This window comes from Gymnoscopelus braueri (genome assembly GCF_963280865.1).
Source record: "Gymnoscopelus braueri genome assembly, chromosome: 4".
NCBI lineage: Eukaryota > Metazoa > Chordata > Actinopteri > Myctophiformes > Myctophidae > Gymnoscopelus > Gymnoscopelus braueri.
Genome location: NC_137605.1, coordinates 58643100 through 58667746, shown reverse-complemented (window position 1 = coordinate 58667746; position 24647 = coordinate 58643100). Strand labels below are relative to the sequence as shown.

At 42.2% G+C, this 24647-nt stretch overlaps 1 protein-coding gene across 3 annotated transcripts in view; it reads right to left on the bottom strand.

Moving 5' to 3' along the window:
• Positions 1–24647, bottom strand: part of tg (thyroglobulin) — a gene marked incomplete at its 5' end in the record, with an annotated part of 65118 nt that overhangs the window by 707 nt on the left and 39764 nt on the right. For 2 of the 3 annotated variants that reach the window (XM_080427252.1, XM_080427254.1), the window contains 16 exons: positions 1803–1999; positions 4637–4777; positions 5505–5609; positions 6585–6772; positions 8028–8180; positions 8408–8572; positions 9481–9680; positions 9916–10066; positions 13918–14005; positions 15016–15220; positions 15712–15897; positions 18032–18166; positions 19653–19718; positions 19993–20142; positions 21134–21213; positions 21885–21996. In XM_080427252.1, the coding sequence (XP_080283378.1) occupies positions 1803–1999; positions 4637–4777; positions 5505–5609; positions 6585–6772; positions 8028–8180; positions 8408–8572; positions 9481–9680; positions 9916–10066; positions 13918–14005; positions 15016–15220; positions 15712–15897; positions 18032–18166; positions 19653–19718; positions 19993–20142; positions 21134–21213; positions 21885–21996 (2322 nt within the window). The remainder of the gene's footprint in view (positions 1–1802; positions 2000–4636; positions 4778–5504; positions 5610–6584; positions 6773–8027; positions 8181–8407; positions 8573–9480; positions 9681–9915; positions 10067–13917; positions 14006–15015; positions 15221–15711; positions 15898–18031; positions 18167–19652; positions 19719–19992; positions 20143–21133; positions 21214–21884; positions 21997–24647) is intronic. The other variant, XM_080427253.1, reaches the window with a different exon arrangement.

Here is a 24647-nt window from a genome sequence, read left to right as displayed (position 1 = left end):
GAAACACACATATAAAAACTAGGATGCCAGGTCAACAAATGAGAAATTAACCTATAGCATCAGTCTCAATAACATGCTATCAAAATTGCATTTTAACCTTTGCATGGTCGTCAAGGCTATAGGTCAAGTGCTACGGGCTACGGTGGAGTCTGAAGAGGTGAGTCTTCAGATTAGTCTTGATACAGTCTTCAGAATAGTTTAGAGTACACTAGAGTAGTTGAAGTACACTCGAGTGTGGTAGAGTAGTCTAGAGTAGGAGTAGTGAGTCTGGAGTAGGTATAATAGTTTAGACTCTACAATATAGTAGAATAGCGTAGAGGAATTAGGAGTAATTTGGAGTAGAGCAGTTTAGTCTAGAGCAAGGGTGCCAAGGGTACTTTTCAGGCTGTGACGCTCCAAATTAATCCTATTTCAACCTGGGACCTCCACCCGGAAAATCATTGAATTGTAGGCATTACATTTAGTTCGACTTGGTTCCACAGATAAATACTGTGAAAAAAGCACTGCGAGGCATTGTGAGCTCATAGATCGGCTATTTTTACAATGTTTGCCTCTCTCTTGCATAATATTTGACAATTTGACCAATTTAGTATTAAAACATGTCTTAAAAGTAATTCAATTGTAACTTAAGAAATGTGCAGATACCCTGTAAACACTTATACTGTGTGTTGGTTTGTTTACTGTTGAGTGAGAAAACAATGTTGCACATTAAGCTAATGATCAGGCCCCCCCAAAATGATTCGGGGACCCCCCAGGTTGGGTACCACTGGTCTATAGTCCATACCACAACATCATACTTATCAACACCGCATCACAAAACATACCACAAATGAATGGACTCACAAAATATCAGGTGCTTCATTCCGAGTGAATCACTCGGATGGGTGTGGTTTAAGGGTGACTTAGTTGCATACCGGTGTTGTTGTTGTTGTATGTAAAATAGCTGATGTACAAGCTCACAACACATCGTCCTGCAACACGTACGTGAGCTAGTAGATCGGCTTTCTTTTGGGTGCGTGCAACCGAGTATAACTGAGAAGTTAAGCAGGATGTAGCAGTGAAAAACAAGGCAGTTGCGCTCTCACTGGGCAGTCAGACTGTAGCTAGCTAGCGTGCTAAAGTTAGCTAAGGTTTGAATGAATTGAAATAAGGGATTTTGTATATATACAACAAATGCATGACTGTTCACATAACTTGACAAACAGTCGCAGCAACAGGGCTTTAATGTATTTTTCAAACTTGAATGATTTGAGACATATTTTATTCATATGTATATTGTTTATGTAGCTAGCTTAGCTTAGCTTGACAAGATGAGCCAATGTGAACTGACAAGAACACACATCAGGCACACAACACTGTGCATGACATCGGACGTAAGGGGCGGTCTCTGGGCGAAACACCTTGTTTTTAGGGAGTCCCGCCACAAAAATGTGGAATGCCCTACCAAAAGGAGTAAAGGAGTGTAAAACCCTACTCACTTTCAAAACTGCCCTAAAGAAACACCTTTAGGAGGCTGCAATTCCAAACAGGTCCCTGTCAAAGTCTTAACCTAACCTAAAAAGCTTAAATGGCTTTTGTAAAGCCATTTAAGCTATAATTAGGCTTAGTGGGAGGTGGTGCAACTGGCTCCTGGTAATTCCAATATGTTATTCATATCATTTTATATTACTATATTTTGTTTGCTTTCCAATACTGATACAGACCTGTATGGGTAGTGAGTTTAGGGACCAGGCCATTCCAATATGTTATTCATTTTATTTTACACCACAATATTTAGTTTGCTTTCAAATACTGGTACAGACCTGTGTGTGTGGTGGTGAGTTTAGGAACCAGGTCATTCCAGAAGGAACACTGTTGGTGCTGTAGACCCTGGAGCTGTCGGAGTTCAGGCTCCACCTCCTTGTAGAGGGGCGGGGCGGGAGGGGGCGGGACAGCGGACCAGAGGGGCAGGCCAGGTGGAGGAAGCGCTCTGGATGAAACCTGGGCCTGGTTAGGATCTCTGCAGACAATGTTATTAGTTAGGTAGGTAGGTAGGTAGGTAGGTCAATATGTAATAGTTAGGTAGGTTGGTTGGTAGGCAGTGGTGGAAAAAGTACTCAAACGTTTTACTGAAGTAAAAGTATCAATACTGCAATGTGGAAGTACTCTGTTGCAAGTGAAAGTCCGGAATTAAAAATTTACTTCATCAGAAAGGGACATAGATTAGAAGTAAAAGTATAGACAATTGGAAAACTTAAACTCCAGTAAAGTAAAAGTACCTCAAGATTGTACTTAAGTACATTATTTGAGTAAATGTACTTAGTTACTTTACACCACTGGTAGGTTAGGTAGGTAGGTAAGTTGGTAGTTAGATAGGTATGTAGGTCAATATTAAATAGGTAGCTGAGGTAGGTAGGTTGGTTGGTTGGTTGGTTGGTAGGTAAATAGGTAGGTAAATGTGACCAACCATTTACCTACCTATTTACCTACCAACCAACGAACCTACCTACCTATTTAATATTGACCTACATACCTATCTACCTACCAAGTGGCCTTGTGGTTAGACTGTCCGCCCTGAGATTGGGATTCAATCCCACGGCCCGGGCGGGCATACCAAAAATTATAAAAATGGGACCCAATTTCTCAACTCACGATACGATTCGAATCATGATTTGAGGTTCACAATACAATTTTTCACAATTAAAAAAAAAAATTATTTCTCTTACACAAATCCAGTATTTTATTTTATTTTAGTATTGTATAAAAACATTTTTTTTTTACAATACTGGGTTTTTTACTATACTATACTGTGTTATTTTCAATACAGTAGCAAATGACTGAAAACTCTTTATCAATTCTCTTACAAAGATCCTGTATTTTCTTTTGCACATGTCAGTGACATCACTGACGAATCCGTGGTATCTTTATAACCAGCTTTGAACATAATGGCGTACGTCCGTGCTACTTCCGGGTTGCATAATAGTGACATCACTGTCGAATCCTTGGTATCTTGATCCTAGCCTTTCAACGTGTTTACCAGCTGCGTCACTACACGCTGTGTTTTGATTTTTTCACGCTCGCGATAATGAAACACTAAACAGGATTATTATTTCATGTCAACCTTCAAGTAATCTCTCAAGAACAGATTCTGCTCTGCGTTTGAATCTGTCGGTAGCCGTGTTGACAACCCGTGCGCATTGCTTACACGTGGGCGTGCTATCAGATCAGGAAGCAGGCCGCGCTTTACCCTATCAAATGTAGTGGGCGGGATTTACGTGTGTGCCACTCCTTCCCCACTAGAAACAAGCCGAAACTCATTTAACAATAGCGTCCTCGAAGCCGACAAGACCACGGAAAGTTAGTAACATTTTGAATTGCTCTTTCATCATAGAAACAAGTGGGCTTATAACCAAAACGATCCATGTTCCGTGGAGAAATATTGTTAGTGGGAATGAAAACATAGTCGCACCACCGGAAGTGGAGCGCTGAAGGCAGACCAAAAACCCCGGTTTCCTTGCGCACGGGTCCAACGTATAGCCCCCCAAATGTTTCTTCTGGCTATCGCGATGTCACATTTTATTACATCGATTTAACCCATTGAGACCTGAAGCCGATTCTACATGTCTCCTAAATCCCAACAGTTTTCTGAAAAATTTATGTTTCTATAACAGTGGTGCTCAAACTTTTTCATGTCAAGGACATGAAAGATTTGCACACATTTTCACGATTAAAAAAAAATAGCAGATCTACAAGCTCATAGCGCGGCACCGAGTGCCGCGCTGTATGAGCTTGTATATCTGCTATTTTTGAATAGCCCAAAGTGTAAAATAATGCTTTTTAGCTCAAATCTAAAAATGAGACAGTTCCAGGTCTCAATGGGTTAAATCGTCACTACTTTGAATCGATTTAAATCGATTTACAATATATCTTTACATGCCTAGAGCCAATGCCTCCCTGCTTGGCACTCGGCATCAAAGGACAGGTTGGATAGAGGGTAAGTCCCTGCAACGTACTAGGCGGTGTACTTGAACATCAAGTCACCTCATGCTACAGAAACAGGAGATAGGCTCCTGGCCTATGGGCCGCATGGCTTGGGAACCATTGGTTCCGAGGGCTATTTACTTACTAGCAGTGGTGGAAAAAGTACTCGAATTATTTACTTAAGTAAAAGTGCCAATACTGTAATATAGAAATACTCTTGTTACAAGTAAAAGTAAAAGTATTGGCATCAAAATGCACTTAAATTACCAACAGTAAAAGTACTAAAATGTTTGAAAATAGCAGATCTACAAGCTCACAACGCGGCGCGATGCGACGCGTTGTGAGCTTGTAGATCGGCTATTTTCAAATAGCCTAGGTATAAAATAGGGCTAAAGTGGTTAATGCATGTTTCATAATATCATAATTTATATCTGAAAAGTAACTAGTAACTAAAGTTTTCATATAATTGTAGTGGAGTAAAAGTACAATATTTGCCTCTGAGATGTAGTGGAGTAGAAGTAAAAGTATTGGAAATTGGAAATACTCAAGTAAAGTACCAATACCTCAACATTGTACTTAAGTACAGTACTTAAGTAAATGTACTAGTTACTTTCCACCACTGCTTACTAAGTATGTAGTAAATAAGTAGGTAGTAGGTAGGTAGTAGTGACTGTACCCTGTCTTGATGAAGTTGGACAAGTAAGTCATCATTGCCAGAGAGAGGCGTTGTTCTGTGGATGTGAAACGCTGTGAGCTGATTGGCTGAAGAGGTGTTCCAAACACTAACTGAACATCCAATGGGATCGACACATCAGCACTGTAGACAAACACACAACATTAATGACATTAGTAAAACAACAACCATTGCATAATTAAAAGCAAAAACTGTTTGTATAAATGTATTGGTTTGCCGTGCCAGTCAACAAGTCAGCAAAAGCCAAAGCTAAGGAAAACTGATATGCAAAAAAAACTGTTCCAATATGATTTTTTTTTTTCTGATTCTACTCTGGATAGGCAAGAAAATAATGATTTGGGCTGCTAGTGTGAACATAGCCTTAATGTCTCATGGAAGAGACATTACTAGCTGTATAATATTAACAAACTCTACCATACAGATGTACTAGAGTTATATTGTATTAACATACTCTACCATACACATTAGATACAATAACTTTGGATTCATTGAAATAAGTCCAGGATTGTTGCTTTAATCAGTCAGACAATAAATCATCCACCTAGTTAGTCAACCAGCTAGTAAATCATTCAGTGAGTCAACCAGTCACTAAGTCAGTCAGTGGCTCAGGAGGTAGAGCGGCCACTTCGGAAACAGAAGGTGCCCGGTTTGATCCTGGCTCCCCCCCCACGCTGTGATAGTGTCGAAGTGTCCTTGAGCAAGACCCTGAACCTAGCTGCTCCTGATGAGCAGCTTGGTGCCTTGCTCTGCCGTCAGTATGTGAATGTGTGCACATTGTAAAGCACCATTTACCATTTTAGTCCACTGCTTCCCAAACAGTGGGTTCGGGACCCATGTTTGTGTCAGTTACCTGGTCTGGGCAGTGGTCTCAGGCAGGTGGTAGAGGAAAGCATTGGCTCTGCTCTTAGCCCAGTGACTAGCCATCTGCAAACTGGGACACACTATGAACATATCCCTGGAGGAGGGAGGGAGGGACAGACGGACAGACAGACAGACAGACAGACAGACAGACAGACAGACAGACAGAGATGTTATTGTCCTACAAAACGATGATACTAGCATCCAACACAGTTAGAGCACGGCAGAAAAGCGATGGCAGCTCAAAAGCCCTTTCTGTGGACCGGCAGGGTCTTTTTTTTTTAAGCAAAATGTATTCAAAGAGTACATATGACATTGTATTCAATTTTACAAAAATTAAAACAACTCTTCGGTTTTACATTTTCTCCCAACAACTCCCATCCACGCCTCCCCAGTGACCAGCAGCAGGGGCATCACGGCCATTCACTGTGCGTACGACGCGACACCCTCACTCTCACAGATCCGTGATTTCATACCCCCCACTTTTTGAAAAAGTAAAAAATATATATATTTTTTGATAATAAATCGGTAAAATCTGGCAAAAATAAGAATTAAATAACCTAACCCTAACCCTAAAATCGAAATAAAGTAACCAAAACACGAAAAAAACTAACAAAATCCGCCAAAAAAACGTTTTGAAAATACAGATTTTGTTTACATTTGACAGTTACAAATGTTTTTCACGCTTTTTCAAAAATAGCAGATCTACAAGCTCACAACGTGTCGCGATGCAACGCATTGTGAGCTTGTAGATCGGCTACTTTCAAATAGCCTAGGTATACAATAAGGCTAAAGTGGTTAATGCATATTTTATAATGTGATAAGTTATATCTTCAAAGTAACTAGTAACTAACGTTTTCAAATAATTGTAGTGGAGTAAAAGTACAATATTTGCCTTTGAGATGTACTGGAGTAGAAGTAAAAGTCTAGACAATTGGATATACTCCAGTAAAGTGGAAGTACCTCAAAATTGTACTTAATTACAGTACTTGCGTAAATGTACTTCATTACTTTACACCACTGCCACCGAAGAACCACCATTTCTGTACTGTGTGACCTCTTCAGTGCTGACCTGGTGGCGTTGTTGAGAGCCACGGAGAAGAGGTTGTATCCGGCGGGCGAGGGGGAGTGTTGGAGGCCGTAGAACCAGGAGGCAGCCTCCTTCACCAGCCCGCTGCCCTTCTCTCCTCCCAGAGAGTTGCTCAGTGCCTCGTAGAACGCCGTCTTACCATCCAGCCTGCCCTGAAGAACCTCAAAGTCCTGTCAAAATGACACACCTCGTGTTAACGGTCTGTCTGTTCAAAGACAGTCAAATACTGTATGGTTTTTCTAATGGCACGTTTGACCCTCAAGGTTTCAGCCTCCAGGAAGAAACTCAAAATAGTCAGAGAAGACATAAAACACCATACAAACACCACCAGGGGGCTTAATGAAGTTCTATCAACCTCATAGACACATGAAAAACTGAAAAAGTGCAAAACCATGTCACCACCTCTTATAATAAAAATGAAATGAAATTATATTTTTCAGGATTCCAATTAAAAAATAGCAAAAATAGCAGATCTACAAGCTCAAAATGTGTCACGGTGAGTTTTGAGCTTGTAGACCGGCTATTTTTGCTACTTTTGTGTGACATAGAATGGCAGAAAAAAAAATACGGAGAGACAGTACAGTATATGCAATGTGGCCCTCTGGAGTGAGTGTGGAAATAGTGGTCCCCTCCATCATCAAAGTTGCCCACTGATATAGAATATAGATTCCCTGTCAAATCTCCTAATTACACCAACATTGTTCTTGTGAAGCAGTTAGCTAGTTAGTGTGCTTTTGTATTAAGATTGTGAGACAGTCTCAGAGGGTATCCCCAGACAGCAGGCAGTGGTGGCTTGCAGGCGGCTCGTTCAGGTCATTTAGCAGCTTATTTATAAACGTTCCATATTTTTTTTATCCATAAATAGGTCATGTAGTAACTAAATATAGACTTATTTCTCATCTACAGCTGCTATTTTATATTTTATATTTCAAAAAGCGCTCCCATTCGAACGGCCTGTTTTTTTTTATCACGGCCCAAACAGGCACACCGGCCCGAGACATGAGTGACAGGTGGCACTCATAACCTTGGACACGCCCAATTATTGATTATTGTTTTATTTTTTAGTTTCCTTTGGTGTGTACAAGGGTTAAGCCCTTAAAACCGTGAATTTTAGATGTTAGTGTTGTTGGCTATTTAAAAAATAGCAGACGTACAAGCTTGCAGCGCGTCACTTAGTGCCGCACTGCGAGCTTGTACATCTGCTATTTTTTAACATCTCTAACATCTTTTGGAAAATCCTGAAAGTGTCTTGAAAAATCTTCAAAATTGAACAATTTTGAATTATGCAAAACTTTGAGAACCATGATTTAGAAGGCATTTGCAGAATCGGCCACAGGTCTTAACCCATTTAGACCTGAGGTTTGAAAGGTAGAACAACGTATAGGCTTTCCAGGTAACCCATTAATGGTTTAAGGCAGAACCAACCTTAATCTTCCTGGCTCTACCGATCAGGCCATCCTGCACGGAGGTGCCCAGCAGGAGGTCAGGCGTCCGGGCGCTCAGAGGGCGGACCGAAGACACCAACACACCGTCCATTACCGGAGACCACACCTGCAGAGGACCACTCACTGCTAGCAACTGCACACACACGCGCACACGCACACACACACACACACGCACACATTAAAATATACCTGGAAAGGCCCCCTCGACTTTAAGCGGTTGACAGTGTTCACTGCCTGATGGTATTCTCCGTGGAGTTTGGTATTTTGGGGTAAATGTGTGCGTGCGTACGTGCGTGCGTGCGTGCGTGCGTGCGTGCGTGCGTGTGTGCGTGAGCACATGTGTCTATGTGCTCCCTATACCTTGGTCTGGGCAGCGTTGAGTGTGTGCGAGGGGGTCTGCCTGAGGCAGGCGGCCATGCTGAGGTCGTCGGAGGTCAAGCAGCCCAGCTCTGTGGCCAGCTGGACGGCCCGCTCTTTGGACCTGGACACTGACTGCACCGCCGCTGGAGAGAACACACTGCCCCCCTGTGGCCAGGAGGACCTTCATCACTATCATCATCATCATCATCATCATCATTGTGATCATCATCAATGTGGTGAGCTTTAAATACGTCATGACTTTGTGTGCTAAGTTAAGCTCAGAAAAGGGGGGGGGTGGTTAACCAATATCACAGTGTCAGCCGGCGATCCCGTCCCCTATGGGATGGCTGGAATCTGCACACACTTCTCAGAGCGCAGAGATTGCTTATTTCAGATTTCCAACACATATTTTAATGTGCTGTTTAACCCATTAAGACCGGGAACACATCTGTGTAATTTCTTCATTTCTTTGGCTATCAAAAAATAGCAGATATACAAGCTCATAGCGCGGCACCGAGTGCCGCGCTATGAGCTTGAAGATCTGCTTTTTGTTTAAAGAATCGTGAAAATGGGTGCAAATCTTTGAATATATATATATACATTTTTAACTCAAATATCTGCTTCTGGGGGTACCTGGGGGAACATATTTTGAGATGGAGGGAGTTTGCGGACAAATACATATGAGAACCACTGATATTATAGCAACATAAGTTTAAAAAAAACTAAAAAACTGTTAGGATTCAGAAGCAAAGATTTGAGTTAAAAATGTTCACTTAAAATATATATATATATATTCAAAGATTTGCACACATTTTCACCATTTTTCTAAAATAGCAGATCTACAAGCTCATAGCACGGCACTCAGTGCCGAGTGCCGCGCTATGAGCTTGTAGATCTGCTATTTTTTAATAGCCAAAGAAATATAAAAAATGACACACAGATGCGTTCCCGGTCTTAATGGGTTAAGCTTAAAACGAGTAAAGCACCGTCTTCTTGAGTTGGAAAAAGAACGTAGCCTTAGAGTGTCTCCCTAATGGAGAGGAGAGGAGAAGGAGAGGAGGGGACGTCCTCACCATTAGTATCATGCGGGTGAAGAGAGGAGGAGAGGAGGAGGAGGAGAGCAGGAGGTGACTGCTGATGTCAGCACCTCCTCGCTCCGCCCCCACGGTCACTCTGGCGCTGTCCCCTCCAAACAGAGAGATGTGACCTTTGACCCAGCGCAGAACTGCTTCCTGGTCAGCCAACCCGTAGTTCCCAGCCAGCTCCTCTGACCCTGAACATGACAGCTCACCGTTAGGCGGGATCCAAGTGTTGCCAAGTCTGCTTATTTAAGTGACTTTGGCCTTGTTTTTTTCCTGTAAAGTCTATTGGTAGTTGTGGGTTGAGTTTTGTGTGTGTGTGTGTGTGTGTGTGTGTGTGTGCGTGTGTGTGTGTGTGTGTGTGTGTGTGTGTGCGCATGTGTGCATGCCTGCGTAGTACTGCGTACGTGCGTGCGTGCGTGTGTGTACCGGTACTGAGGAAGCCCAGTGCAGCTGTCCTGTGGTTGGCCGTTACCACGACGATGTCGCCCACAGCTGAGAGGGTGGAGCCATCGAGCAGTCCTGGATTCTGATTGGCTGAGGGGTTGAAGAAGAATACCAACACGGGGACAGGACCAGACTGTCACACACACACACACACACACACACACACACACACACACACACACACACACACACACACACACACACACACACACACACAGATTCTATGTTTTTATCCTGCAGAATATGTTGTAATGTCATACTATTAGTGCTAGACTCTTATGCTTGGTATACAGTTAAAAGAGAATAATTTGAACAGAGTGGAAGACTTCCATCGTTCCTTGTTTCACTAGATGGCTTAATGAGTTTGTATCAATGTATCATTGATGCATCTGGAGAGGCTGTGTTGCAACAAACAGGACAGTTTGGCAATGTTTGAGTACTTCTGGGGTCCTATCACGGGTCATCTTGATCTGCTGTGTGACTGCTCAGCTTTGTATAGGCCTAACTGTTGATGTGGCCAACTTTTGAACTGTGGTACCACTGATCATCATGATAGGTTAATTACTCGATTAACACTGAAGCATGTGTAGTAGGCCTATGCATTATAGTCTGGTATTTGTTTGTTTTCTTGTTAAGTCTTGTGTCTATTGATGATGTACCTGTCTCTAATGTCTTATAAAAATCAAAAAATATATATATTTAATACTATTAGTGCTATAGGAGCTAGACAGCTGCTCCTCTGAACAGCGATGGTGGTGGTATTAGTAGTAACTGCTACCAGTGCATTAACCTCAATATAGAGGCAGAATTAGTAGCAGTAAAGGTAGTACTAACAATAGTTTAAAGGTGCTGCAAGTAAGTAATGGGCTATTATACTGTGCTGGCTGCAGTGCTTGGTTAGATGTAAGCTTTTGGTTGCATTCTAAAGGTGCCCCTGTGCTGCAAAGCTAATTAAGCTATTCTTGCTGTCAAGGTGATATACATTTTGCTGCTTACACCTTGGATAAGAGACTGGTAGGTTACAGGGATTTTCTTAAGTAAATTTGAAACACTTTGAAGGAAAACAACTGCTTTCCTTTATCTTTAGCAATAGCAGTCCATCTAAATGGTCTTTGTTATATTAAAGATGGTTTAACACTGCTAATTGCAAAATGCAGCCAGTCCAGCAGAGGGCATTCATGCTCTCAGGGCATAAAGGAGGGGAGCAATTCATGAGGGCACTCATGTCTTATCTTGGGATCAACATATGTTTCAGATCCCCGGATGTAATGCATTCTTATAAAGCGGTTGACAATTGATGTCATGTTGTGTGACAAGCTACAGGAGTAAAGTTATTGCTACCAGATAAATGGTGGGGCTCTTCAGTAGAGTCATGGTTGATGGGCATTTCAAAGGTTCTTGGAATCCAAACTTAGTACCGTTATTATTGTTATGAAGTTATTGGATAATGAATGTTATGGTCGTTAATTAAAATCTGCTCAGGAGGCAAATATTTAATGTTATGTTCTTTAAAGGGTGGCTTATCATTCTTGGTATTATGTTGGCGTGGTTCTCCTTGCAGTCTTGTAAGCAAGGTTGCAATTTTACAAGCATGTAATGTAAAGGGAGTACTGGATTCAGATTAAATAATGTTGGTACTACTAACTACTATAAGTCGATAACCATTGCTTTCATCTATGTGGAGTCTAATCTAAGCGTATATCAAGAGTTAGTCATGCATCCATCATTTCTGATGTTTCATTTCTATGGAGGGACATTTTATGAATATATCTTAAGTCTCTCATTGGAAGCTGCTTCAGTATTCTTAGTTAATTAGAAGTCAATCTATGGTTAGATGGGGCAGTTAGATCTTAGCTGTTAAAACACAGATCTTAGTCTGTTCTCACACAAAGCAGCATTACGTTTTATCTGTGGCTCATTTGTTCAACAGGTCATGTCCCATCTTCAGTTTAAGCTTTAATTCAACAGAACAAATCTCAACTTTCTGCATATTTTCAGTTGGTGCACAGATCAACCGTTCTGATTAAAATGGTCTTAGTGCCATGTTCGTCATGTGCGCTAAAATGGGGAGTTTTTTGTTGGCTCAGGATGTAATGAATACAAGTGTTATAATTGCTAAATGTAAATGGTAGTTCTGTTATTACCATGCATATCTGGTGGTCGCTGGGTGAAGTTAAGGTGTAGCGTGACCTCAAAGTCATGTTAAGTTTAAAATGTTTCTTTAGTTGGCACTAGAGAGTTCAGCTGGTTGCTCAAACTGAAGGCATCATGGTTGATGCGGTTAATGGGCATCATGGTTGATGCGGTTAAGGGGCATCATGGCTGATGCGGTTAAGTGGCATCATGGCTGATGTGGTTGGGTTGCTCATGATTGGGTCATGGTGCATGGGTACTGATTTCAGAAAAATTTTTTAAATAAAATAATAATAATAATAATAATAATCCTCTTCGATCCTACTTGCGGTGCGGCACCGCACAACGGTGGACATCGCTTTAGGACTCCTGAAGTTCAGGAATCAACAGGTGGATAACACATGGATTTGAAAAAATAAATACAAAATAAATAATACAAAAATAGATTAAAATAAAAAGCATCGTGGCATCATGGTTGATGCGGTTGGTTTGCATCATGGCTGATGCGGTTGGGTAGCATCATATGGCTGATGCGGTTGGGCGGCATCATACGGCTGATGCGGTTGGGTAGCATAAGAGTTGATGCGGTTGGGGGCATCAACTCTGAGCTTGCATCACGGTTGCATTAACACTTAGTCATGTTAAGTATAAGTAGTATATTCCTCTATGTGGCATTAGAGGAATGGTTAAGTGCTGCCATGCCATGGCAGCTAAGGCCTTTTAGTTCACATAAAGTTAGTATGTCCTAGCCGATCCCAGACGCTTGTCTCGTTGCTGTTTTGGGGGAAAAGATGGGATATCGGTTGGGTCAGTTGGTTTGAGTGTTCACCACACACATAGTTTTTTCTATCATATAGAATAAGGCCTTACGGCAAGCGTAGCCATGGCTTCACATTCAAGTTCATATAGAATAAGGCCTTACGGCAAGTGTAGCCATGGCTTCACATTCAAGTTCACATAGAATAAGGCCTTACGGCAAGCGTAGCCATGGCTTCACATTCAAGTTCACATAATGTTAGGATATTCTGGGTATAGCATCTCAGTGATGCGGTTGGGTTGCATAAGAGTTGATGCGGTTAGGGGCATCACGGTGATGCGGTTGGGGGCATCAACTCTGAGCTTGCATTAACACTTAGTCATGTTAAGTTTAAGTAGTATATTCCTCTATGTGGCATTAGAGGAATGGTTAAGTGCTTTTAGTTCACATAAAGTTAGTATGTCTTAGCCGATCCCAGACGCTTGTCTCGTTGCTGTTTTGGCGGAAAAGATGGGATATCGGTTGGGTCAGTTGGTTTGAGTCTTCACCACACACATAGTTTTCCTATCATATAGAATAAGGCCTTACGGCAAGCGTAGCCATGGCTTCACATTCAAGTTCACATAGAATAAGGCCTTACGGCAAGCGTAGCCATGGCCTCACATTCAAGTTCACATAATGTTAGGATATCCTAGCATGATCCAGAATTTCTAGCTGCATATTCGTCACTGTCTCCTTAAGGAGTCTAGTGGGATATCTGCTTGGATGAATCGGTGAGCGTTCACCGTAGGGCGTTCTTGGTTCCGCGTGTTGGGGGTTGTTATGTTATGGTATATCTATCTCCCTGCTCTTAATGGTTAAATGATGGCTGTATGATTGTGCTGAGCAGGGAGAAAAAATATAGCAGAGCCTGAACGCCAAGATAAAATATTAGATCCACACTTGTATTCTCATTCTATTATATTGCTTAAATACATTCGGTCTATAATATTGGTTCAATCTATTCGTGAGTTATCTGACAGAACTAACAGTAGCAGTACAGTAGCTAAAGCAGTAGTAGTAATGATAGTAGGTGTTGCAGTGCACAGACTCACCAGGCCAACTGGTACAAAGATGTTGAGGTAAAGACAGTCTTCACTGGAGGCTGCAGACTGAACATCACCTGGTTGAATGCAGCTAGGACTGTAGGACACACATATGTACTGTTACAGACCGACAGACAGACAGACAGACAGACAGACAGTACTTGTACAGACAAGGAAAACCCAGAAACATGACTGGTATGTTTGTTGTATGTTGTATATTAAATTTCTGCTGGAATGGAATCATGGAACATATAGGACACGCTCTAATGACTGGCTCACTCTAAAGGTCCCCCAAGTAAAGACTGAACTGGGAAAAACAGCCTTGACCACTTGGAATGACCTACAGCTTAAACTAAAGATCTGTTCTCCCATAACATACAGTATACGGTCAATTTAAATCTTTGATTGCAGACCTACCCACAAGTGTCTGCAACAGTTTTTAACTTGTGTTGTATCACACATTGATATTATTGATATGAATATTGATGTGAAAACAAAATTGTATTTGGATTGTGATGTATCTCGACAACACTGCAAATGAGGGCAACCTCAATTTGAGGCTCATTTGCAGTGTTGTCGAGATATGTCCTTTCGAGAATAAATAAAGGTCTGAATGAATTCATGAATGAATGAATATCCTCTATGACACCACAACGACTCTGGCGCCTCAGCAGACTCAAATCCCGCCATCCCTAAATTAAGGTGGCACAAGAGATGGAGGTGACAAAGGTGACAAAAGAAGGGCGCAACAGTTTTCCCTGTTCTTTTTTTGTCTCTTTCATAAGTAATATTTGACAATTTGGCTAATGTTTGACCATTGTTTATATGTAGTATAGTTAACATTGGTTAAATTGTCACTTTAGAAATGTGCAGATCCCTGTATAGTGTATACACTTGTACTGTATGTTGGTTTGTTTACACCCCTCCTGGGGGTCCCGACCCCCCAGTTTGGGAACCATTGCCCTATGCGGACCACGCTCAGAAGCCTCCACATAGGACCAGAGACAAGGGCCTGGCTACTTGATGTTGAAATGGACATCTGATGATACACGAAAGAAGTACAGACAGACAGACAGACAGACAGACAGACAGACAGACAGACAGTACCGGGGTTTGCTGACATCCCAGGTCCCTGTCCAATCAGCAGGCTGGGGCGGTCTGAAACGCAGCGATCCTATAGGTGGACGGGCGTACGGAACCCCCAGGTACTGGACCACTGACTTCCTGTCTGCTCCCAGGGTGGTTTCCACGGCAACGCCCCGCAGCGTTCCGTGGCCTGGGATTGCCACGGACGTAACTAACGGCAACCGCTCTGGAAACAATAGAATAGAATAGATAAAATAATTGTCTCGGGGGAACATTCGCCCCCAAAAATAGTAGATCTACAAGCTCACAACGCGTTGCGCTGCAACACGTTGTGAGCTATTTTTGGCGAAGAGGTTTGGTCATTTCAAACAAGAGGAAATTAATTAATGCAACAACAATGACTTCTATTTCAGCATGCTAACTTTCCAGGAAGAGAAAGGCTGTAGTTTCTTTTAGCTTGGCATCTCCATCGATGATGTCACTGGTAGGCAAGTTTGTCCAGAGCCCACCAATGAGACACAGAGTGAGTAGACAGAGATGGTGGCATCTCATAATGAGCATTTGTGAGGACCAATTATACGAAGATAGGTCAAAAATGGATGACTTACTCCTTTAATGCAACCAATGTTGTGTTTTGGATTTCTATTCCACCCCCGATCCTCAAACCAAACCTGTGAGTTGTGCGTACTGTTCTACCGCTAAGTGCGATTGGCTCACCTTTCTTCAGGTAGACCTGCAAGGCGGGCTCTCTGATGGCCATTCTACATGAGGTGGAGGTGGGGCTAGAGGTTTTAGGGGCGGGGTTAAACACACAGCTTGTGGTGTCTGGGTAGAGGACGCAGCGAGTTGCTGAGTGTGTCTGACTGATGGTCAACACCTTGCAGGACTGCACCGACTCACATGCTGAAATACATTAACATTAATATAACATTAAAACATTCATATTAAAATAACATTAAATATGAATTCAACATTAATACAGTATATTAATTAGTATGTCTGACTGATGGTCAACACCTTGCAGGACTCATTAACCACTTAAGTAGCACAATCCCCCCCAAAAATTGTTACTTGATAACCAAACTTGTGACCATTCTTAATCGATCCTGAACTTTATTTGACAACGTATCCTGTACTACTTGAAAGTAATACTGCACTTAATATTCACAACCTACTTTAGTATACAAATATATATTGCCCTCCGACCTATTTCGTACCTCTGTTTTTTGTATTTATGCTTTGTTTTCCCTGTGTAAATGTAATCTATTGTTGCTAGTTTTTTTTTTTTTGGGGGGGGACTGCGGATGTAAATTGGCATCTTTGCTAAATCCGGTGTATTTACATTACATTGATATGTATTGTTCATTAATATGTGGTGTCCCGTCTAAACAAACAAACTAAAGTATGAGTATGAAGTGAAGCTCAAGTCTCCTGGTGGCTGACTCTGGAAATGCAGCTGGGGCCCTATGCATGAACGACCGAAAACGGTTTCGACCAATGGGCTCGACTCACAAGCTCGAACAACGTCATCAAAACCACCCAGCGCACCCAGAGTATGCGCTGGGTGAGCAACTCCATAGAAATGAATGGGCGGGCATTTCCGGTTACCACTCTAGATATATTATAACTCTATGGTTAAACCTGATGTTTCTATTTTTGGTTTGTTAATATATTTAAAGAATAGCGTAAACATTCAAAGAATAGCACGTCAACAAGCTCACAAGACAGGCTACAAGACAGTGAGCTTGTAGACAGGCTATCTATGCCACATACGATGACATATGAAATGGGGCAAAGGGGAATTTCACTTCAAAACACTTCTGGGGTCATTTTACCAATTTATCAGTCTACCCAGGCTTTTGTGCTTCACCCCAGACTGTTTTTAAGTTGCTTGATTCAATTTAAAATGTTACATAATTGACTTGATCAGACACGCCCCCCCTCCTATATAAGCCCATTCAACTTCAAACCCCATGTTAACTATGTTAGACTCATTGAAAACACACAATCCTGTTTATGGTAACTGGTATTGTCCTTCTAATGCATGAGGGGACCATAATTTCTTAGATTTTTTTTATGTCTAATGTTAGAAAATGAAAACAGTTAAATACAATTTATACAAAAATAAACAAACAAAATGACAGTCCCCTCATGCACTATCAGTCACCAGAACGAGGGTAGTGTGTTTTCAATGAGTCCAACGTGGTTAAGACAGAGTTTGAAGTTGAATGGGCTTGTGTATAGGAGGGGGGCGTGTCTGATAAAATTAATATCAAATATCTAAATACTGAATCAAGCAGGTTAAAACGTGTCTGGGGTGCTCACAGAAGACTGAGTAGATGTTAAAATGACATCAGAGGTGTTTTAAAGTGAAATATCCCTTCTGTATTTTTGTCCCATATAGCTAAATTTAGCTCATTTTTAACACATCGGGTGCCAAACACGGTCTGAACCGTGTTTTCACAGAGTAGCGCTTTGGTGCCGAACACGGTCTGAACCGTGTTTTCAGTCTTTTTGTTTTTTTCGTTTTTTTTCCACCGGGAGGGGCTGGAGCAGCTCTGGAATCACCCACGGTGATTCTGAGAAGGAAAGGACAGATGGATCACCGTGTCTATAAAATATATGGCCATCCGCTTCCGTTCTATCTCCTCCTCTAAAACCCCTATAACTCAGAAACTTTTTACGCTGGGGAAAACGACTCATTTTGTATGCACGATCGCTCCACCATTGTTACTCGTGTGAGAGATGTTATCGTTCCAGGCGTTAGCCAGGACCAACGTGCAAAATGAACGCATGCTTTTTTTCACATGGATTTCTCGTCTTGGGAGTCTACAGCTTAAACAGCGCCACGCAGCTTAACGGTGAGATTTCTGGCACCGAACGTAATCTGTTATTATAAAATTCTGGCACCCAATGTGTTAACAGAACCACATTTGGCTATTTTTGGTGACCAACAACACCGTTGTATGACAAAGTATACATCAGGCTTATTGACAGGTAACTTAGTGCTGGTCGAAGGTCAGAGGTCAGTGGTTACCGTGGAGACACCAGTCTCTGGTCTTGTCGCTGTCGGTGGCGATGTCCCGGCTCACGTGGATGACATCATAGGAGGAGAGGGCGGGGTCTATCAGCACCCAGGAGTTCTCTACAACGCTCCACTGGTCCACAGACACTGACAACACAGATTATTATTATTATTATTAGGGTGATTATCCTTATTCATCATAGCAGCAGTTGTTATTTAATCATTCTTGTCATTCTTCCCATAATTTGATTCATATTGTTATTGGTGCGGTATGAAAAGTAAAATTCTAACGGATGGACATTATCGTAGTAATGACCTTGACATTTGACTTGCTGGTCACAGAACGCACACGACGGAGAAAGGCACAGATGGACTGTATTGCCATAAAGAGCCAGCAGGTGGCTCTGTTTCCCCATTTTGATTGGTTCAGTTTGCTTTGATTGAGAAGGGTGTAGTCCATGAGCCAGACAAGATTTCATTATCGAAAGAGTGGGCAAAACCAAACCTATATTAAATTGTTCATAGGGTCAATACGAGTAAATAAATATATGATAACCTCTCCACAGGAGTAGCTTTTTCATGGTTATCACACATTTTGTAATTTTCCCCATACGTACATGACAGGTGAAAAAATGACAAGATTTAAAAAAGAGTTATCATAATGAAACTTCCTGAGTTGATTACTTACATGAAGACAATGATTTATCGTATTACAAGTTTTCTGAAATTGTATATATAAATATGCAAATTCGGCATTAGGAAAATATGCCCGAATTTGCATAACTTTCCAGAATCAACATTGGAACATTGGACAAAGCCAGAGTCAACACTCTTATTTCATTTTGTTAAGATGTTGGAGTCAAAGGTTTTTAACGAGGGAATATTCAATATCTGGCTCAATTTTGGGGCTCTGGCTCATGGACTAAATGCCTAATTTGCATATTTAAATATACAATTTCAGAAAACTTGCAATACAATAAATCATTGTCTTCATGTAAGTAATCAACTCAGGAAGTTTTATTATGATAACTCTTTTTTAAATTTTGTAATTTTTTCACCTGTCATGTACGTATGGGGAAAATTACAAAATGTGTGATAACCATGAAAAAGCTACTCCTGTGGAAAGGTTATCATATATTTATTTACTCGTATTGACCCTATGAACAATTTAATATAGGTTTGGTTTTGCCCACTCTTTCGATAATCATTGCTCAATTTTGGGGCTCTGGCTCATGGACTAGTGCTTCTCATGGCTGATTCTGTGCGCCTTGCCGCGACATACTAAAGCCTATACCACTTGTGCTATAACCATACGTTTTGGGATCACGCGCCTCTGCCACCATGTTAACCCTCCCTGTGTCTTTTGTGTGTCACCGCTTTGAAACGTTGTCGCATAATGATGATGTCATGTACTTTACTATGGGGAAACATTTTGAATTATGTTTTATAAAGGGACAATCTAAAGAATGGAGAAAACAAAGGCCAAGAAAAAGCTAGGCCTAGGAGGGTTTAGCCATCATTATTAGGCTACTAATAGACATTGTAGTCAATAATTGCAGTGGGAGTGACAGTAGTAGTAGTAGTAGTATTAGTAAAAGTAGTAGTCATTGTCGTAGTAGTAGTCGTTTCACACCATTGTTTTTGGGTGCAGGCAGTGTGAAAGGAGGGCAGAGAGCAGGAGATTTAGTCCACTGGTTCACTGGAGACAAAAACAAAACAGTCACAGCCATTTAATAACTTTAATAATGTAAAGTAATGTGTATTGACACTGAATTCACACAGCATAAAAGGTGTGCATGTGATTGTTATGCACCTGCTTTCATTTGTTTTTAGTTTTCTTTCCCGAGTGACATGCTAGAAAAAAATGTGTGTGTACATGTGTGCGTGCATATGTGTGTGCGTGCGTGCGTGCGTGCGTGCGTGCGTGCGTGCGTGCGTGTGTGCGTGCGTGCGCGTGCATGTGTGTTGAGTACCAGGTTTGAGGTACCAGCCAAAGGGTAGTGGCTGGGTTCTGACAGCAGAGGGTCTACAGTCCTGAGTCCTCCAGGTGGTCGTGTCCTCCTCAGAGCACGTCTGAACGCCCAGACTGATCAAAGACAGACACACCACCTCTCCACCTGCTGCTGCAAACATCATATTAGAATAGTTCATATCATACTGTATGAACATAAACAGGTCACGCTGTTTATAGGGCATTGCAGTGGCCATGTTGTGGTGCCACAGATCAAAAACCCATATTGTTTTTCCCATAGAGATTTCCGAAACTATTTATATCAATTATTTTAAGCCTGGAATCAAGCCATCCAGGCTTCTGGTGAACCATGACCAAACATTTGATTCTGTGTCAAAAAATAATAATACTATCTAATTATATGATATACTATATTTAATAAATACCCTTTTCTTTGCAGTTTTCAAATATTTTTGACATAGAATCAAATGTTTTATTTGATTCGGGGCAGCAGTGGCTCAGGGGTATAGAGTGGCCGGTTGAGCAGCTGGATGGCAACCGTGAGGTTCCCAGAATCCCAGTTCGATCCCGGGCTCCCCCAAAGTTAGTGTCGAAGTGTCCTTGAGCAAGATGCTGAACCCCTAAAGGTTGGTGCCTTGCATGGTTTCCTCCGCCATCGGTATGTGAATGGGTGAATGTAATGCACAATCTATGTAAAGCGCTTTGGATGAAAGTGCTACATAAATGCACCATTTACCATTTATGGTCATGATTCACTAGGAGCCTGGATGGCTTGGTTCCAGGCTTAAAATTATTGAAACTATTTTCTGAAATCCCTATGGGAAAAATGTATGAGCTTTCTATCTGTGGATTGCACTACTGAAACGCTCCCAAGAGGAGTCATTTATATACAAGCTTTTCCCTTGTCCATGTTAGCTGAGATGGCCTCCAAGAAGAAACGCTAGAAAATAAACCTAATACTTGCCTTTTCAAGCAAATTCAGTTTTGTTGTGTTGTGTCTTGCATTGATATATTCATCATTATTTTTGAATTATGCCATTTTTCCCCTCCTTTTATTTAGTTTCTGATCCTGTTTTTTGGTTTGTTTTGTTTCCTGTATTTAAAAAATGTAATACAAATAATTCCTAAGAAAAATATTTTACCTGAAGACTTGGTATCTCTGACAAAACCCATACCCCGACAACATGGATCTTCATCGCATCGACGCTCACACTCCAAGAATCTATACGCACACGCACGCACGCACGCACGCACGCACGCACGCACGCACGCACGCACGCACGCACGCACAGACAGACAGACAGACAGACAGACAGACAGACAGACACACACACACACACGCACACACACAATAAAACCTTTACTTTATTTAACATCACATTTGTACTAGTCTTCCATAAGTCAAGCACTATTCAAGCACAAATAACAAACACTATGAAAACTAAAATGTAATGACAGAAAATACATCAGCTCTAAAGTATAAAAGTTGCAACACACATAATTATTCAACAAAAAACATAACTGCTTATCACATACATATTACTGATACTTTCTTTCCCATCTATTATGTCCATCAATATTGTTCATACATTTCTATTTTCTTCTTAGAAGAATTAGCATTCAGATAAAATGATACATTATAATTCACATTACTCAGACCATAATATTATATTACATTTCTAACTCTGACAAAGTGTACAAATGTAACCAAATGAACCTGATCATTTTACTGTATACAGTGTCATATTTGACATAATAGATAGAAGGTTTTGGGCACTATCTTGCGCACGCCGCCGTACCCCCTATCCCTTAACTGTTTTGCCATTTTTTACAAATTTTAAACTATTTAAAAATGTTTTTCAAAATGTAAAATACGGCTAGTAAGTTTTTTACCCCTGAGACAGTGGAGTGTTTCCCAGAGAGATACGACTGCGTACGGAGTAAGACACCATCTTCTGGAAGGGAACGCGACTATAGAAACTCTTTACTGGCCCAGACAGGTCCACTGAAACAAACAAACATGAGAGATTAAAAAAAAAATGTCAACGGGAAAGCTGAAAGGGAGACAGTGTATATAGGAGAGACAGACAGTAGGAAAGCTGAGAGTTAGACAGTTTAGGAGAGACAGACAGCAGGAATGCTGAGAGGTAGACAGTTTAGGAGAGACAGACAGCAGGAAAGCTGAGAGGGAGACAGTGTAGGAGAGACAGACAGGACAGCTGAGAGGGAGACAGTGTATAGGAGAGACAGACATAGCATAGTCGAATTTGAGAAATGACGAAAAATGTTCGTCGACCACCTATTTTCACTGATGAAAACGTAGAGAGAGAAAACTAAACAAAAACTAAATCAAAACTAAGCTATGACGTCTAAAACTATGACTAAATATATTGACAATAAATAATACTACACTAAAATGTTAGGGAGGGACTATAGTGGAGAAGAGACAAGTCATTTTATGCTTTGTTAAGCGCGGATGTCATGCTCCGAACATAGCTGATCTACAAGCTCACAACGCATCACAGACACGTTGTGAGCTTGTAGATCGGCTATATTCGGCACACATCTAAGTGCGGACGCCTCCTGCCAAGATGGCGGCCGCATTTGTTTGTGCCTGAGTTTTAGCTCTTAAAATCACTAAATATCACGGTTAAGTCTGCCACACATTGTGTGTTTTTTTGGTGTATTATGTCAACAACCTGATCTGGAGCAGTCAGAGCAGTCTGGAAGAGTTGGACAATCTTATACCGGATTTATCAGCAGATACAGTGTATGATCCAAGTGCACCAGAGTGACACCGCTGGCTACAGCTACTATGCCAAGGGCTGGTGGTGGAGGGTCGGTGTGCCCTCGCACTACACCCGAGGTTTATAAAGCCCAAGATGGGAGCGTAATCGTAGAGGATGAACTACTGAACTTCATGGTCAACAAAATGAGAACACTGACTCATGATGAAATCGTCTTGCTAACCTCGAACAACTTCTCATCCGAGTGGATTGAAGAGTCCAAACGGATTCTGTTTGAAATGTGCAAGACCAAGACCACGATGCGCAACATCAAGCGCACAGGACCCCAGAAAGACTCCAATAACATAAGCGATTGCATGAAATTGTTAAATGAGTGTGGGGAGGACATCCCCAGGTTTGTTTCACACCATCTGGACCTGCTTCCACCTGTTGGATTTGGCAGCATTGATGCCTCAGCACTCCTCAGTAGAGTGACACAGCTGAGCTGGGAAGTAACCCGTGTAAAGGAGACCCTGGAGGCTCAGTCTGGTGTAAATGAGAACCTGGGGGCGGATGCAGCGACCATGGATCGTAGGCTGTCATCGATGGAAAAACTCTGTGGACCCTCTGACCGGACCCACAGAGCTGGCGAAGCACCAACGGCAGTAGCGGACCCCCACGGATCCGCTGATCGAGCCCACATGGCTAGTGGAGCATCAGCGGCAGTGACTGAACCCCGTGGACCCCCTGGCCGGGCCCGCGGGGCCAGTGGTACAGCAGCGGCAGTGACAGATCCCCGTGGACCCTCTGGCCGGACCCGCGGGGCTGGGGGAACTTCAGCAGCGGTGACAGAGCTCCGTGGATCTTCTAACCGTGCCCATGTGTCTGGCAAGAAGTCAACGACCCGGCAGAGGGGGGAATCGGACCCAGCAGCGCCCGACTGCCAACCATGGGAAGAGACCCTGAGCCCCCCACAGTCACCAGCATGGAGCTCAATCGTCAAGAAGGGGAAATGTAAGCAGCCCAACACCGGAACCATATGTCCCAAACGGGCACAGAGGAGGAAGGTGGGAGTAGTTGGTACGGGTACAGAGAGCAACATCACAGCAGTCACAACAAAGCTGGTGAGTGTGTTCGCTACCAGATTTACTCCCACCCTTGAGGCTGACACGCTAAGATCCTATCTATCTGTTAGTCTAGGCACGCCTGTAACATGTCGGAAGATAGACTCACTTCAGAGCAGGTTTAGCTCCTTCCACATAACTGCGGAATGTGAGGACAAAGCAACCATGTTTGACCCCCAACTCTGGCCAGCAGGCGTATACGTACGTCGGTACTTTGAGGCTCGCAGACCCAGAGACAGCAATAACGACGCAGCCTTCAGACCGGGAGGTGGGACAGACCTACAGCTCCTAAAGAACTTCATCACCCATGCATCCCCTCCTGGGAGCCAAAGCCTGACAAGTGATCAGGAAACTGTCAGCACTAAAATAGTCCGGGGTAGAATACCAGGTGGAGTGGCAATCTTATGGAACAAAAAATATGATAATCTTGTAAATGTGGTCAGATTGGATGTTGATTGGGCCATCGGCATTGAGTTCAACTGCAGCGAAAAGAAGTTCATAATTCTAAATGTCTATACACCCTATGAATGCACCATAAATGAAGATGAGTATCTTAATAGATTGGCATGTATCATGTCTTTCATCCAAGACAACACCTCCACCTGCATTTATGTAGTGGGTGATATGAATGCGGACATATCAGATGGCAAGGCATTATCTGGTAACCATCTTCTCCAGTTCTGCAATGAGTATGGCTTGATCCTCTCTAGCAAGGCACTTTTACCCTCTGATAGCTACACTTATATCAGCGAGGCTTGGCATACAACCTCATGGCTCGATCACTGTATAAGTACTGTAGATGCACA